General features: G+C 43.2%; 1 protein-coding gene across 3 annotated transcripts in view; it reads left to right on the top strand.

The window, feature by feature from the left end:
* LOC137970270 (cholesterol transporter ABCA5-like) overlaps positions 1-17,226 on the top strand; it is a 63,402-nt gene that overhangs the window by 15,243 nt on the left and 30,933 nt on the right. For 2 of the 3 annotated variants that reach the window (XM_068816789.1, XM_068816790.1), the window contains exons 12-20: positions 1,236-1,399; positions 2,900-3,082; positions 3,663-4,040; positions 4,291-4,560; positions 10,148-10,432; positions 11,260-11,397; positions 12,986-13,108; positions 13,612-13,703; positions 14,617-14,773. In XM_068816789.1, the coding sequence (XP_068672890.1) occupies positions 1,236-1,399; positions 2,900-3,082; positions 3,663-4,040; positions 4,291-4,560; positions 10,148-10,432; positions 11,260-11,397; positions 12,986-13,108; positions 13,612-13,703; positions 14,617-14,773 (1,790 nt within the window). The remainder of the gene's footprint in view (positions 1-1,235; positions 1,400-2,899; positions 3,083-3,662; positions 4,041-4,290; positions 4,561-10,147; positions 10,433-11,259; positions 11,398-12,985; positions 13,109-13,611; positions 13,704-14,616; positions 14,774-17,226) is intronic. The other variant, XM_068816791.1, reaches the window with a different exon arrangement.

Raw genomic sequence — 17,226 nt, forward strand, 5'->3', positions numbered from 1 at the left:
TCTGCTCCTCATTATAAGTCCAGATAAACGGCTTGAATACAAATAATGCCAGCTCCAATACTTACCTTATTGTTGGAAATAGGTAATGAATGCCTGGACTGAACAGGATGCTTCGTGTTGCATATCATCGCTACAATCTTGGTCATTTTAAATGGAAAATGAAGACCACCCCTCCCCCCAATTTCAGTGATGAAAAAATGGCGGGCTTCAACTTGCGTACGGATTCATCACTGAATTTTTTTTTGGGGGGGGGGGGGGAGGGACTAATTTTTCATTTTAGTCTGTCCATAGAGCGGTTTTCAATTGAGTCTCGAAAAAAATTAGTGAATTGCTTTGGTTTTGCATTACTTCACTCAATGATTGGTTAGAAGTTCTCACGCCACATTTTCAACCAATAAGAAGGAAAACCAAAACCAATCGTAGCTCGCGCGTGCACATTTTCTGCGCTTTGTGTCGGCTACGTGTAATTACTTTGAGTTTTGATTGGTTTATTGGATTCATGTCTCCGTCCTTTTTGATTGGCCAAAGTGATTACTTTGGTTTTGGTTTTACGACACTAGATTGAAACTCGCTCTAATTATAGGCGTGATCCAATTGCGTGTATTTCTGGATGTACTTGTGTGCTCAACACGTCGAGGAGATTGTAAGTCAAATCAGATCAAATAAAAGCAGTGCAAATTCAATGTTGGGTTTCCATGAGAGGGGAACACCGGTATACCCAGAGGATAACCTCTCTGGACAGAGTAGAGAACTAATAAACTCAACCCACATATGACAACTGCTCCGTCTGGGCTTTCCAGTGCCTGTGAAAGATACATTAATGATACGAGAGGACAGGGGAGTATGGCTTTCTCAACAATAGAGACCTCAAATACGGGAAAATGATGCTCACATGAACACAGTTCTCGTATGTCTGAAAGGCATACTCCAAAGCATCCATGAAAGAGGAAAAAGGCATTGTTTTTGTGATACCCCATTTGTAATGTGGATGGATGGTAAGAGAAATTTCTTAGCAACTGAGAGTAACGTAAAAGCTTTGGCGAATTAGACAAATGTACTCTGCGTCTTTTAAACAACATGCACATTAATTTTTTTGTATAACTTTTTAAAAAAGTAAAATAAATTAAAAAATCATTGTGGATGGGCCTTTAAGTATTGACAGATCATAACAGTTCGGAAAGCCCAGAGCTTCATGTTCCAGGCAAATCTGAAACATTTCTGTTCCTTCTTTGAAGATCTACTTAAAGCTCTTGAAGCTAACAGTGACAGTGCTGAAGGATGCACTGCTCCATTATTGGGTGTGACCAGCTACGGTGTCTCGATGACAACGTTGGAAGAGGTTTTTCTCCAACTAGAAGATACAAGTGAAGAAACTGAAGATACAATGGATGAATTAGAGGTTGAACGTTTTTCTAGGATTTCGTAATTTTTGTTTGTTATATTGTTGAGTGTGGAAAAAATTGTTTGAAAGAAAGCAAGTTTCCCAAGACACTAAGATTTCCAAAATTTTGGGGAGGACAGAAGTTGTTCAATATATTTTGCAACAAGGACTGTGTTTAAGCAAGCGATATCATCAAGTAAATTTTGTCCGCCTAGTTTTTTCGGCGAAAACCGGTTTTATTTCAGCTTAGAGGTTCGATCGAAGTGCCTGAATCACCCCGGGATCCACCCAAGACTTGCAAATAAAAAGTCTATCATAACAAGGTGGGACATTTTATGGCAAATACATAACAAACAACTTTACGGCCAAACGAGGAGACAAAAACCGGTCATTCCACGGTCATTCCATGCGGGCTAATCTACTAATCTGTACTATTTAAGGCTTTAAAGCACTTTAGAATTGGTATTCGTTAAAAACCATTGAGGGTAACATTTTATATACTCTTCACTTCTCTAGTCAAATGCAAACGTATCTATCTGTCATAAAGTGTGCCACCTGATTGTGGGGGGGGGGGGGGAGCTATCCTAGTCACAACCTAATAAAGTCGTCTTCAGCCTCAATGCCATTTATTAGCGAAGTTACTGAGTACCCTACCTTACAATGGTGGGATTACTATTTGATTGATTTTTGTCTGCAAACATAGCGTCACGGTGTCGTGTCGAAATGATCCCTTGTTTGATAAGACTTAGCTGAGCAGAGTGTAATGTGAAGTGCTAGGTTTCTACCCCATATGAACCATGTGAGCGTTAGCCCTACTAATGGAAATGGGCCCACAGAAGGACAGAGAAAAACTCTGACCAGGGTGGGAATTGAACCCACGACCTTCGGGTTAGATCGCCGCTGCTCTACCGACTAAGCTACAAGGTCAGACGGGAGCAGGCCGTAATCCTTCCTTGTACTTGTACTTGTGTGTGCCCATTTCCATTAGTAGGGCTAATGCTCACATGGTTCATATGAGGTAGAAAACAAGCACTTCCCATTACACTCTAATCAATTAAATCTATTCAAATAGAAGTGCTTCACGGCCAACGTTTGCAAAAACGTAATCCTTCCTTGTATTTGTACATGTTCATTGCCGTGACTTTAAGATCTTCAGTTCCCACTTCCTGCTCCCGTCTGACCTTGTAGCTCAGTCGGGAGAGCAGCGATGATCTAACCCGATGGTCGTGGGTTCAATTCCCACCCTGGTAAGAGTTTTTCTCTGTTCTTGTGTGGGCCCATTTCCATTTGTAGGGCTAACGCTCACATGATTCATATGGGGTAGAAAACAAGCACTTCACATAACACTCTAATCAATTAAATCAAATCAAAATGCTTCACGGCCAACGTTTGCAAAAACGTAATCCTTCCTTGTTTGATAAGCTTGCCTGATGACCCTTTTCATTGACATTGTTACTTGAATGCGGGTAGTGTAACTTCCGTCGGAGGTTAAGTTTTATGAAAACATTGTATTTAAAGGGTACATCTTTGCATGATGCCCGTGATGTGGATTCCCTTACCGTACGAGAAGGACCAGCAACCGTTTCAAGCGCAGTTAACACGTCAAACATTGCAGGACAGGAACTTAATAAACCTGAATTAAGACCAGACTCACAGAGACCTGTTTGGAAGGCGAAGCAGCAACTTATGGCTCTACTAAAGGTAGGTTAATATAGTTTTTGCTGAATTAATCTAACTACATTTGCCTCACTCAAAGGATACAGCAGATCCTTTGGATCTTCTGTAAAAATCCTTGCATTGCCTTTTAGAGGCCTTTAATATTAACAATCTGAAAAATGACAGAAGCCGCAACCGTATTCTTGGATTTCACATGACGTCACGGCCGCCATGTTGGTGTCCCCAAACAATGAAATGGCGGCCATGTTGGTGTTGCAATCCGATCCTCCGGGAATTGAAAGCTATTATTATGCTAACGTCTTCTTTTGTTTTCGTTGAAAAACATGGCTGTTGATCACGTGAGTGAAAACCAACAATTTGCTCTGCAAATAAGTTCTGATTGATAAAACGTTTGAGGGAAGAAGATATTTGATACAGCGTCTTGGTACCTCTTTCGGGATGAAAGTACTTTAGGCCTCACCCAAAACTTATAAGCACCTGTGGGGAGTTTCCTTGGGGTGCTTTTCCCCATTTAACCATTATGGTTGTGGCAGTGCCGTTTCCATGGGCATAATCTTTGCATTGACTCCCTATTTATCATTGCCTTTCCTGTTTATTTTTACAGATCCGCTGGATCAACACAATCCGTTATCCAAGCAAGCTTATTTTTATGGTCATCCTTCCTCCGATTCTTGTGATCGTTGGTATTGTTTTATCGAGGCAAATGAAGAAAAAGGGTGATAACGGTCCCAAATCTCTCCACTTAACTCCAGATGTGTACCTGAAGCCCGGAAGTGAAGAGAGTTATGCCACGTTGGCCTTGCTTCAGAATGCAACAACTCATGCCATTGGTTACATCATAGAGTATTTTACGGATTACAAAGTTGGCACAGAATTAGTGTCCAACATAGGCGGTGTGCTGAATAGTTCATTAAGTCAGATTTACAATTTGGGTTTCATCCTTCGCCAGTTCCCTGCAGGGTCGCATTTGTCCCAGTCAGGTGTAAGTATACCTTATATTTCGAAAATGGCCTATTGCTGTGCAGAAATTCTGGGAGCACTGAGAGGAAAACAGTTTATGTCATTTCAAAAACAGACCCATGCCTTTCATTAGCTAGGTCATGGGACATATGACTGCCACCCACTTCAAGTGACATATTGTTTGGGACCCACATTGAACAAACGGGAAAAAGGCAAAAAGAGGCTTCATGAAAACGAGATATCACTCATTAAGCTGTAACATTTTTCCCCAGGCTGCAGGTTTGAATTCAAGCTTTTTGTTGAGATACAATGACACAACAGTCCACTCCGTGCCTGTTGGGATCAACATCTTGGGATCCATTCTGCACATGAATGCTTTGAAGAGCCTCAACAAAACTCTCTTCCCCCTGGAGACCACCCTTCTCCCGTTGAAGCCCGAGTGGACATTTGACTCTACTTCCTTTTCTGCAGTCCTAATCATTGGCATGTCATTGACTTTTATCCCAGGAATGTTTGCCATTGAAGTTGTTGCAGTAAGACAGGTAAGTAAGATTTGCAAACAGCACTGAGTGGTTTGCCGGTTTCAGTCGCTGAGTATTTAGAGCTGGGTAAAGCACTAATAGGGTTTCATGCCTAGGAAATGGTCATGGAATCTCTACCGCGGTGTTATGCCTTGAGAAGCCTGTCCTAGAGTTTTAGATAAGGGAAGAGGGAGAGATCTCAAAGCGTCATCAAAGCCAAGAGTCGTAAAATTAATCATTTCACTTAGTTTAACACGTTCTTTTACCTTTTAAAGTCAATTTTTGAATAGCATGGTGCTTTCCATCAGCAAACCCGTATGTTAACGAGACAAAACGTCAACAATGACGTCGTCGAAGATTCGCGTATATCAGAGAGATTTTTTATCATTAAAGTGCTACTATGTCCCGTTTTAAACGTCGCCTTTTACATGTGCCGAATCTAATGCAAATGAGCGAAAACTCATTTGCATTGGTTCCGTAAGGCTGTTATAGCTGGGGATTTCTTTTGTGAGGCAGGGCTCTCACAACCTCTCGAAATGCTCCCAATGGCGTGCGACTCTAAGAGCCTCTGTCAGCTAAGTCCAACTTTTGGCCTCCGTGTGGCGGAACTGGCACCACCGACTGGAGAAAGGACGAAGGCGAAGCCACTGGCACCTTAAAACCAGTTGCCCAGGATGGATGGGGCTCTTAGCCTGTAAAGGCAGTCCATGTAGGGGAAGGTAAACCCTGATTTCAAACCTCCGTTGCCTTGCAGCTATACATGATCTCAGTAAGGCTTCAGGAGTAAACCTTGAGGACAAATCTGGAGTAGAGCCCCTAAGGCAGGTGGCAGTTGCTCAGCACTTCCGGCAGCTTCTGCAGTGGAACTAGCCCCAAGTTGTATTGTTTCGTCCTTTCCTTTGGACCCAGCCACTGACACCGAGAGGGGGACACTGTCGTAGGGCAGCCCAGCGTCTCTTTATCTTCCCGCCCGGGCCTTAGCACAAACTAGAGAGGGCCCTTCAGCGGCATCACAAGACTTACCCGTTCTAAGCTCCGACTGATTGGCATAAGAAGGAGCGCCAGGGGTCTCGTCCGACGATGGGAGAAGCCCTTGCAGCTTCATTGGGTTGCTACCACCCGCCTCAAGCTGGGCAGCCCCCAGCCAGTAAGGTGCCGCCCCGTCATTGCTGGCCTGCTCTACTGGGTGCGTAGAGCTTAGGGGACCCTCCCGACAAGCGAGCAAGTACTTGCACCAAGCAGTCAAAAGCAAAAAACTACGAAGACTCCAGCTCTTATATAAGTAGGTCACTTATATAAGTGGGTCACTTATTGAAGGAGACTACACCTTCTTCTGGCAAGGCCTGTCCCAGGACAAGCCGACGCAGTACGGTGTAGGTTTTTCCGCGAAGAATTCACTGATTGCCACCACAGAAACCCCCTCGGGAGGGTCATCGAGAATTCTTGCCCTTCTCATGAAAACATCGGCGGGCCTTGTAAACATCATATCCGCCCACGCCCGACTCTGACCTCCACCCCCAGAAGCCAAGGATCAATTTTACGAGGCTCTGCAGGAAACACTATCCAGAATCCCAAGTTCCGAGGCTATATATTTGCTAGGCGATTTCAATGCTCGTGTTGGGACCGACTGGCAAGCATGGCCTACCTGCCTCGGCCACTTTGGGATCGGCAGGATGAATGAGAACGGGCAGAGGTTTCTCGAACTCTGCTGTCAACACGGCCTCTGCATCACCAACAGCTACTTTAAGTGTAAGGACCTGCACAAAGTATCTTGGAGACATCCTTGGTCCCACCACTAGCACCAGCTAGACCTCGTCATCACTAGGAGAGCGGACCTCAGAGATATGTCCAGGTTTGACCCTAATTAGATGCACGCGGATTTCAATAAGCGTCACGAAGTGTCCCCTTACTCTTCTCGCCAACTTCAACATCACTTGTGTCTCAGAATACAGACAATTTATGTCACAAAGTGTCCCCCAAATGCTACTCTTTAAGTGAAGATTAGCTGCTGCATTTACCCAAAGCTAAAAATAACGCTGACCTTTACCCTTACCTTATTGTTGAAAATAGGTAGCAAATGCTTAGACTTAAAGGGACACTTTGTGTTGGATGTCAAAATTGGGCGTGTATCTAATTAGGGTCAAACCTGGACATAAGTGCAAGGTCAGGATGAAGCCCAGAAAGATCCACCATGCCAAGACCAAGGGTCGCCCCCGCATCAACATCTGTGGGACTTCCGACCCCGTTAAGGCTCAGATCTTCGCTGACAGCCTCCAGGAGAAACTTGCTGCGCAACAAACAACCAGCAACCCGGGTACCAAATGGTCTCACCTCCTTGATGCCATCTACGACTCAGTCATGGCTGCATTCAGCAAGAAAGAACACAATAATGCTGACTGGTTCGAGGCTTGCTGGGAAGAAATGCAGCCAGTCATGGAGGCCAAGAGGAAAGCGATGCTGGCTCACAAGCAGAACCCTTCCTTAAGCACACGCGATGTCCTTCAAGCAGCTGGTAGCAAGGCCCAGCAGACCGCCCGTCACTGTGCCAACGAGTACTGGCAGAACCTATGCTCCAAACTCCAGCTAGTAGCGGACTGTGGCCACACAAAGGGGATGTATGAGAGCATCAAAACTGCCACCGGCCCTATAAACGTCAAAAGAGCCTCGCTCAAATCAAAGACTGTTGAGGTCATCACTGATCAGAGCATGCAGCTGCAGCGTTGGATGGAGCATTATCTCGAGCTCTACTCAACCCAGAACATCGTCACAGACACTGCCCTCAATGCTCTGCCTGGGTTGCTAGTCCTGGAGGAGCTTGACAACACGCCAAAACTGGAAGAGCTCAGCATAGCCATCGATGGTCTCGCCTGTGTCAAGGCACCGGGGAAGGACAGTATGCTGCCAGAAGTTTTGAAGCTTGGGAAGCAAACCATCCTGCAACCGCTTCATGAGCTCCTCTGCCTGTGCTGGGAGCAAGGCCACATCCCCCAAGACATGAGAGATGCCAACATAGTCTCCCAGTATGAGAACAAGGTTCACAGTAGTGATTCCAACAACTATCACGACATCTCTCTTCTTCGGGTCTCGCGTGGGTCACCTTGACCCACCTGCGGAGCCTTGCTTCCCAAGTCTACCCCGAGTCATAGTGTGGCTTCAGAGCCGGGAGGTCTACAGTGGACATGATCTTCTCCCTCCGTCAGCTGCAGGAGAAGTGTCTAGAGCAGCAGCAGCCATTGTTCCTCGCTTTCATGGACCTCACCAAAGCTTTTGACTTGGTGAGCAGAAGCGGGCTCTTCAAGATCCTCCAGAAGATTGGCTGCCCTCCAAAGCTCCTGGCGATCATCACCTCCTTTCACCAGGACATGCAGAGTACGGTCTGCTTCGATGGGGCCACCTCCAATGCCTTCCCAGTCAGCAGTGGAGTAAAGCAGGGCTGTGTCCTCGCTCGATCCCTGTTCGAGATTTTCTTCTCGATGCTGTTCCAGTATGCCTTTGTAGACTGTACAGAAGGTATCTACGTTAGGACGAGGTCAGACGGCAAACTCTTCAACATCTCCAGACTCCAAAACCAGAGCTTACGTGGTGCTCGTATGGGAGCTGCTGTTTGCAGACGACACTGCTTTAACATCCCACGGTGAGAAGTGCCTCCAACATCTCGTAGACAAGCTGTCCCACGCCTGCAAGGAGTTTGGGCTAACGATCAGCCTCAGGAAGACCAACATCGTGGTGCAAGGTGTGCCACCTGCAACAGAGACTGCCACTCCAGGATCGGGCTACACAGTCTTACAAGATCCTGCCCAAATCCCCAGCGCTAACCATCGCCTCTTTGAGACGAGGATGCCACTACTACTATTAGATCCGGCACATGTAAAATGCGACGTTTAAGACAGGCCTATGATCAAAAAACCATTTCCTTTTTTTCCTTCAGATTTTGAAAGTGTGATTGCTTAACGCTTGACTGGCAAAATTTTGAGCTTTGATTTTTATCCAAAGGCTGTTTATTTTGAGTGTAAGTTTTGGATTATTCACGTTCAAAACTGACCGATTGGACCTCAGAGGGTTGGATCTAAGGAAAGGTGACGTCATTGACTCACCAGCTTAAAATTTCAGCGTGTAAACACAGCTTATCATATACGCAAAACAGTTTAAAAGTCTGAAACCCGAAACTCCTGTCTTGCATATTAACTCAGCCGAGTCTTTGACGTCATTTTCTCCTCAATCCAGCTTTCTCAAGATTTTAAAGTTAGTAATGGCAGACCATTAAAGAGGAAAACTCCATTTAAAATAAACAGGTGTCTTTTTTAAATCGAGGCATAAAACTTGGGTCACTTGATGTTTAGTTGACATAGTTTTGACATCCAAAGAAAAATAAAAACTGGTTTTTTGGTCATAGTAGCACTTCAAATATTACTCAATGAAAGGATCTGATTCGTCCAAGCCATTCTCTACTTCGAATTAACTATTATCAGTAATTCGTAATTTGCTCTGAATTTACTGTTATCGTTAATTTAGAAGAGCGAAAGCTTGATTTGGTTTATGGGAAATAGTCATACATTTTTAAAAGACAACCCAAGTGTATGGACATAGGACTCGACCTTAAGAATGTTGATTAACCTGTCACCTAACCTAACCACTTGACTACCACACCACAACTCGGCAACAAACAATATTAAACACTGCAAAAGATCGGTTATCAATTTATTCACACAGCTCAACAATTAATTTTAAAATCAAAGCTTATGCCTAATTAATCTAGCTAAGGCCTAATTACTCTTCAGCAGCGATATTCTATGCGAAACTTTAAAAGATGTTTTTTTAGAGTGTTGTCTTGATCCTCAGTGGTGAAGCGGAAAGAAGCGGTTCCTATGGGGTAGAATATCCGGGTTCAAACCCAATCTACGGATTCAATTTTTTGTTTTCCTTATATTCTTTGCTACTACAAGTCCTGGGACACAGTGTCCTAAACTAACGATAATATTAAATTCAAAGCCATTTACGAATGAACGATCGGCGATAATTTAGAGACGAGATCATGTTAGATACGTCCTGAATGAGAATTGAACACAATCCTCCAGATTTATTATATGGCAAGCAATTCTCAGGCTATATGGAGCACTCTGATTGGCTGGTTTTCGGTCGGGATTTTACAGAACGGACCATTACCATGGAAACGAGCCGTTTCCTTATTCAGTTTTTTCTCTCCCGGGAAATTCAAGTTAAGCAAAACACAAAAAGTTTTTAGAAAGCGAAATTTAACTTTTTCCATCATAACAGTACTATTATAGCAATTGGAATTTAGTTTTACATGTGAAAGCTTACCATTCAAAGTTCTCTCATGGAAGACGAAGATTATTAACATTGACCAAACGGAGAAGTGTCCGATTGCTCAGAGAAACGATGCCATATAATAAATAAACAACTCACTAACCTCACTTTCTTGGGATCGTGGTGGGGAATATGGGCCCTCGGCCGTTTTTGTACGGACCTCGCGCACTGCCACGGCCTCATGCCAATATTCCCCAGTACGGCCCTCGCGCTCGCTTAGTAAGAAGTTAAAAATCACCCGACGCACGTATCCAACACGTCTTCATGTCGCTATGAATTTCAGGACAAGCTCCGCCATATCCTCCGTGTATCTGGAGTTTCATCATTTGTTTACTGGCTGCAATTCTTCATTGCTGATGCCATTATTTTCCTTCTTCCTTGCATCCTGTTGGTAATACTTATAAAAGCTTTCGAGATCCCATCACTGAGTCCCGCCCCTGCTATCGGCTGTTTGGTGGTAGCTTTTTTGCTGTTCTTACCCAGTGCAATCCTGTTCGCCTACGTGTCTTCGTTCTTGTTCAACAAGTGGGACACCGCTCAAGGGATTATGCCACAGGTTTTTAACATAGTAAGTATTGCTGTTGTGGGTTTCAGCATAAAATGACCTAAATATCTAATAGCCTGCTTGCATGTTGTAATTTGTTTACGTTTTCACGCACGAGATTCGGTCGCCATACTGGACTGATGGAAGTCGGGAAATCTTGCCCAGAGTTATCCCACTCGCTTCCAAATATGGCGTCTGATACATGTTTCGCGGCAAGAACAACATCTATCGCCTGAGATTAGGCTCAATATCTAATTAACATCCAGTAACTTGAGAACAGCTGATAATCAAGGTAATGAGTCGAAATCTTTTGTGACATTATGGCTTCTTGAGAACGAGCTTGTGGAACAAGAAATTCATTCAAAGAGAAGTAACCTTTTAAGCTTTAAAAGGCACACTTAGTCTAAATAGTGCACGCCAAATTAGATACAGACCCAAATTTTCTGTAGCGTCAGGAAGTGTTCCTGTTCTAACTAGCCATTTACAATAATGCATTTAACCTCTAGTGTTTCCAGAAAATTAGGTCTGAAAAACTGATCCAAAATTTCTTTCTGTCAATCTCTCGCAGTAAATTTGGAAATCGTGTACTCTGATCCCCGGCAATGGAATGTCCCATTCGGGAGTTTTTGCTGACCATTGGAATAAATCGGCAATCAACAGGGTATCTGCCTTTAAATGGTACCATAAACAGCTACACTTAGAAGGATGATTCGTGTACATAGGTCAACGGGTTTTTTTTTAATATGGGCTATCTTTGGTGAGAACATCCCTTTTTTGACACATTATATGCGTATGTTCAATATCCCATAACAGACAACAGTTGAATGATTCGAGCAATATTTCCCTTCCAGGGTGCTTTAGTTCCATGGTTAGCTGTGGTATTAGTGGACACGATATCCAGTCCGGATACTGCTATGATCATACATATCGTGTGCGTGTTTCTTGTACCACCTTATCCATTGTTCGGAGCATTGTATTACATCGAGCGTGTAAGTACTGTTGATGTTTGCCTGAATTTCCTTCTTATCTTAAATCTTCCTCAAAAATGTTTGAACACTTTAAACTATTTTCTCTCGTAAATGCACTAGAAAGCTTCTTCACCTGTTTCGCCCGCTTTCTCGCTCCACTCACACAGTGTTTGTTTAGATACAGTAGAGTAATTTATCAACCAACATTGAATGTGTGGAGTGTGGGGATTGTTCAATAGGCAATGAAAGCACAAAACCTCGATGCCAATAAAACCTCATTCTATGCTCCTCCAGTCACAATGGGCACTAAATGCTCATCACGTTCCAGTTTAAGGAAAATTCTCCAGCAATAGGCGAGTTCGGAGTTTCAAAAAATGTGCACGCGTCGGTATAAAAGCAAGCATATAATGAAAAAACCCAGAAGATTCTAATGCAAATTCTTTCAGCTATTTACCATAACGAAAAAGACAATAGACCTTTTTACAGATACGGCGGCCATTTTGATTTCTATTGTTTCGAATAGCTCTTATAGGATGCCCAGGGGGCAAATTAATATGTATTTGCCCCGTGGGCATCCCATAATATCTATTTGAAACAATAGAAATCAAAATGGCGCCGTATCGGGAAAAAGGTTTATTATATGCTTGTTTTTATCCCGACGCGCACATTCGTTTCTTGAAACTCCGAACTGGCTTATTGCTGGTTTGTATGTGACGTCATGGTGGCCACGTTGCTTGGCAACAACAATAACCTGCCTGTCCGCTGGGAACTAAACTTTGCTATGATGCAAATTTCTGCCAATGAGAAATTGTATAGACCATTTCCGAATTCATCACTGCCTCCTCTTCAAGGCGAGTCGAAGTGCCACGTTTTTGTGATGGTAATAAGTTCTACTTTACATATGAATGAAAACTAATTTTCATGAGAAAAACTTTGCACTTAGACTCGCTTTGAAGACGAGGCAGACATGAATTCGGAATGACCTATAGAGTATGTGCACAGCGGCCATATTGGAGGACCGAAACAAAAGAATGATATTCCTTGGGGGAATAAATGTTATTTTTGTGCAAATATCTTTAATTGTTTTGGTCCTCCAACATGGCCGCCGTGCACATACTCTATTGTATTGTCAACCAACATGCCGGGCTTGTTACGGGGGTGAAAACCAACAATTTGCACCAGCAAATCCTAGCTCACACATGTGACTCAAATGGGAACGCCAGTGAAAGCACAAATGCAAACCAAGTTGATACACAAGGAAAGTAGGATACGCAGAAGCCGATGCCGTTTGTTCAAGATGGCTATCCTCACTGATCACATCTCGGTATCAGCGTCGATCGTGGCGGGTTTATTGAAGGCTGGAAAGCCGGAAACTGGGTATTCCTCCGGTCGTTTACCATGCGTCTCTGTTTGAAGGTGGATATAAACAAACCCAAACAAACGCACGATGCCTCACTCGCACCAGCTTCAGCTCGGCTCCCCCAAAGTTTATTGAGTGGGACCTGTTTCAATTCATTGATATTCGGTGGCGCGGACAAGGGGACACTCATCCGTTATCACGCAATTGATAGTTCAAGTGATCAAAATTTCTCTTTCCCCTTTTCTTTAGACGTACAGATTTAAGTCCATGTTAGTCACCTATCAAGGTGGTGCCCCTGAAGATGTGCAGATGACCGCAAGCGATTATTTCAGTTGGTCAAAGGACAATGGCATTCCAGTGTCATTGATAGCAGTAAGTTGACGACAGAAAAAACACAAGACTCTTTAAGGAGCTTTTAGAATTTGGGGGAAATTGCGCTGGAAAGTCAGCAAGAACGATCTGTATTGGTTCAGAAGCCTTTTACCCATCGCTACAGAAAGACAATAATGAAAATAACTAATGTCCATAATGTTCGCTTAGTAAAATATATCCTATATACAAGGCTAAAAGTTAAAAAAAAAAAAAAATTAAATTTTCAAACCAAACGTTTTCGGCTGTTTGCCAACACCATCCTGATGATGGCAAACAGCCGAAAACGTTTGGTTTGAATATTTTAATTTTTTTAACTTTTAGCCTTGTATATAGAATATATAAAAATAACTAATATTGAGTTGCTTCATCTTGGAACTCTAATCAAAGTCATCATGGAGGAAATAAATCTCTCCGGCGTTGCAGATTCATCCCTTTCCAGTAATCTGGTTTTCTTTTATTTTTTGGATGTAAAGAATAACTTATTTTCGGTTGCATCATTTCAGCCTGTGGTTCACACCATCATATTTGCTGTGCTGGTTTTTATCTTGGATCAGCGAGACATTGGTGCCTCAGTAAAGTGCTCATGTACCCACAGGTGAGAGACGTTAGGCGCTGTCCCGGCGCTGTGTACTTCGACCTGCTACAACTTAAACTCTAAAGAAGTGCAGAAAACAGTTCTACCTTCTTCGAGGAAATGTTAGCTGTTTTAAGAAAAAGCACGGGAATTTAAGAATTATAATACCAACTTGATTCATTCATTTCAATGAAAGGGAAGGATAATGGACTCGGAGAGTCGATTTTGATGAAAGAGGAAAACCATAGCACCCGGAGACAACCCTCGGAGTCAAATTGAGATCCACTAAAACTCAGCCCACATACGACGTCATAGCTGAGACCAGGGCTGGACCAAGGTCGCAGAGGTGGGAGGCGCGGTTGTTATGCGCTAAGGGGCAGTGGCTACCATGCCTCCCCTGAATTTAAACGGACAGTTTAGAGTACAGCGCTTGTTCAAAGCTTGGCGCCAACATGAAATAGTTTCCGATTTCTTACGGACTCAGATGTTGTTCAGCAAACAAAGAGAATATTTGGCTTAAGTTTCTCAATAATTGATTCCCAAATTTCGCGGAGGGTCTCAGGGATTTCGGCAGAATGAGGCGAATTTATAATTCAACTTATTTTCCTTTTCAATTTATTTTTTGGTTGCCAGTGAAAGATTTTATTCTTGACATGTACCCGAGTTATCTATGCGATTTGGTTATAAAACAAAAAAGAAATGATTGCGAAAGAAAATTTTAATGAGAGCTGACCGTAAAAGTCGTAAGCACCTCTGATTTTTTTACAGAAACAATAAAATGTTGCTTGACTGTCAGGCACGCACACAGTTCGCTTTTGTTGTTAGAAAGAGATTCGAACCTGGCTGGTACATCATCGCCGAAACGTCAGTCATGTACCTGTTGTGCCCATTCCTCTCTCTACCCTGAACATGTGTTAGTTTTTTCCACCAACAGCAACCAAAATACTGTTGATCGCGAGCCAAGTTTCAAGAAATTGGACGACCTTGATTCTGACGAGCCCCAGGATGTGGAGGTGAAGCAAGAGAAAGAAAAGATAATGAATGTAGAAGGCAGCTCGACGGATATGTCCTCATTCGCTGTTCTCGTTAAGGTAGGCGAAGAGAGAGTGGCTTCCTCTGTTAACTTAAGGCGCTGTTACACTGTGAAATGTTTCGTGCAACTTGCCTCGCAATGTTTTGGTGACATTGTGGCGGGACAAGTTGCACGAAACCATTTCACATTGTAACATACCCTGCAACGGCCAAAATCGTTGCGAGACGAGTTGCAAGAGCTGTTGCCGAAAGTAGAATTAAGTTCTACTTTCCGTGCAACTTGTCTCGCAACGATTTTTGCCGTTGCCTGGTATCTTACACTGAAATCTTTCGTGTAACTTTTCCCGCCACAATAGGGCCGTTTATACGAGAGAAAATAAGCCGCGACTTACATAAGACGCGAACACCCCGTATAAATGGTACAAAATCTACGCTTACGGCTTTCTCAAGCCGCGGCTTATCCTGGCCTGGGAGTTTATACTCGTATAAATAGTTCCTTTCGCGTATTATGTACGCCGCGGCCAGAGGAAGCCGCGGCTTATTTTCTCTCGTATAAACGGCCCTAATGTCCAGAGTAGAAATGGAGAATGAAAAGTTTTAATTTGTATGTTCATGTTGTCGTTAAAACCCCACATTTGGTAATTTCACGTCGTTGTTAGTTTTCAAATTACTCTCGAAAGTAATTATGAGATTGCAATTGCTACACTTATATAGTGATTGGTTTAAAACTCTTGCGTCAGTTTATCAACCAATGAGAAGGAAAACCAAAGAGCCAATCACGACTTGCATGCGTGATTTTTCCCGCTCTTTGAGCAAGTTACACGGAATTGCTACGAATTCTGATTGGTTCATTGCGCTGTTTGCGCCTGTTGTGATTGGTCATTCTGTCAGGGTGTGATTGGCACTTTATTGACCGTTCAGACTAAGAACATTGGAAAAATAGAGTTAGCTGAAGGAGAGCTGTAAGGCCAACCCAAGTACGGCCGATAAAGAAGTAAACCAATAAGATTGTTGATGAGTATTCCATTCCCTCAAGCTCATGCTGCATTAAAATTTTGAGTGTGAATTGACAACGCCTTTTCTTTCTGGTGATTCTGTGAAGATGTCGGTTAAAGAGAGGTTATTAAGAGCTGTAGAATTCTGGCAAACGATTTCCACGCCTACTTTCATATTCAGTGTAATTGGGGAGGGTTGCAAAACACTATTTGTGTCTATGTTGCGGGTAAAATCCGTTCTCAGGTTGAATCCGTTCTTACCAAGGTTAAACTGGTGATCCCCATTTTACCTAGGTTGAATACGCACCGCACTCAGATGAATTGAAGAAACTTTTGTTTGGAGCTTAAATTAAGCCTAGAGAAAAATTAGGGCCAGGTTAGGATTAGTTTTGGTTATTATACACGAATATCAATTGGCTTTTATACAAAAGTAAATAACGAAAAGAACTGTGTTGGGTTGAGCATGCTCGTCGCTGTAGTGCAGTGGTGAAGTCACAGGACTATAGATCTGGCCCCTGTTGTTCAAAAGGTGGATAACGCTATGCACCGGATAAGTCACTATCCATCGGATAGCGCAATTGGTTTTGCTATGACTTATCCACTGGTTAGTGATTCATCCGGCGGATAGAGCTATCCGTCGTTTGAACCTGACCTGGAGGGTCCGATTTCGAGCACCGGTAAGTGTATTAGTTACTATGTTGTAATGTTGATACTGAATGGCTAAGTGTATGAATACAGAAAACCGATAAAATGATACGAAAGATGAGATGCGTAAGACAGAGGGGAGGAAAAGGTGTTTTCAGTCCTTTTTGGGGGGTTGATGGCTGCTTTAAACTAGGTAAAGCGCGTATTCAACCTACGTAAAATGAGGATCACCAACTTAACCTGTAGGTAAAAACGGATTCAAACTGAGACCGGATTTGACCGACAACATCTACCCTGCCGAGAACGAATTTTTCTAATAACGCCTCATTTCTCTTCTGTTCCTTATCCTGTACCGCTACATCTCGAATGGTATGCAAACCCGGCTCCACACCTCAATTTCTGCTTAAAAATGTGAAAATTGATATGCCTCAAATCCGAAGTAAGACGCTTTTTCTCGTTGTGGTGAATGGAGACGGTCAAAGGATTAAGAATATTGGGCGGAGAAAACAGCTCCTCAACGTGATTATCAGCCAAAAGCTCCAAAATAGCCCCGCCTCCTTCAGAGATGAGGCGTTGTTAGAAAAATGCGTTGGCGGCGGGGTAGATGTTGTCGGTCAAATCCGGTCTCAGTTTGAATCCGTATTTACCTACAGGTTAAGTTGGTATTCCTCATTTTACGTAGGTTGAATATGCATTGTTTCTTTTAGTTTAAAGCAGCTATCAACCGCCCAAAAAGGACTGAAAACACCTTTTCCTCCCCTCTGTCTTACGAATCTCATTTTTCGTATCATTTTATCGGTTTTCTGTATTCATACACTTATCCATTCACTCTCAACTTTACAACATAGTAAGTAATGCACTTACCGGTGCTC

Source organism: Montipora foliosa, chromosome 9, assembly GCF_036669935.1.
Source record: "Montipora foliosa isolate CH-2021 chromosome 9, ASM3666993v2, whole genome shotgun sequence".
Taxonomy (NCBI): domain Eukaryota; kingdom Metazoa; phylum Cnidaria; class Anthozoa; order Scleractinia; family Acroporidae; genus Montipora; species Montipora foliosa.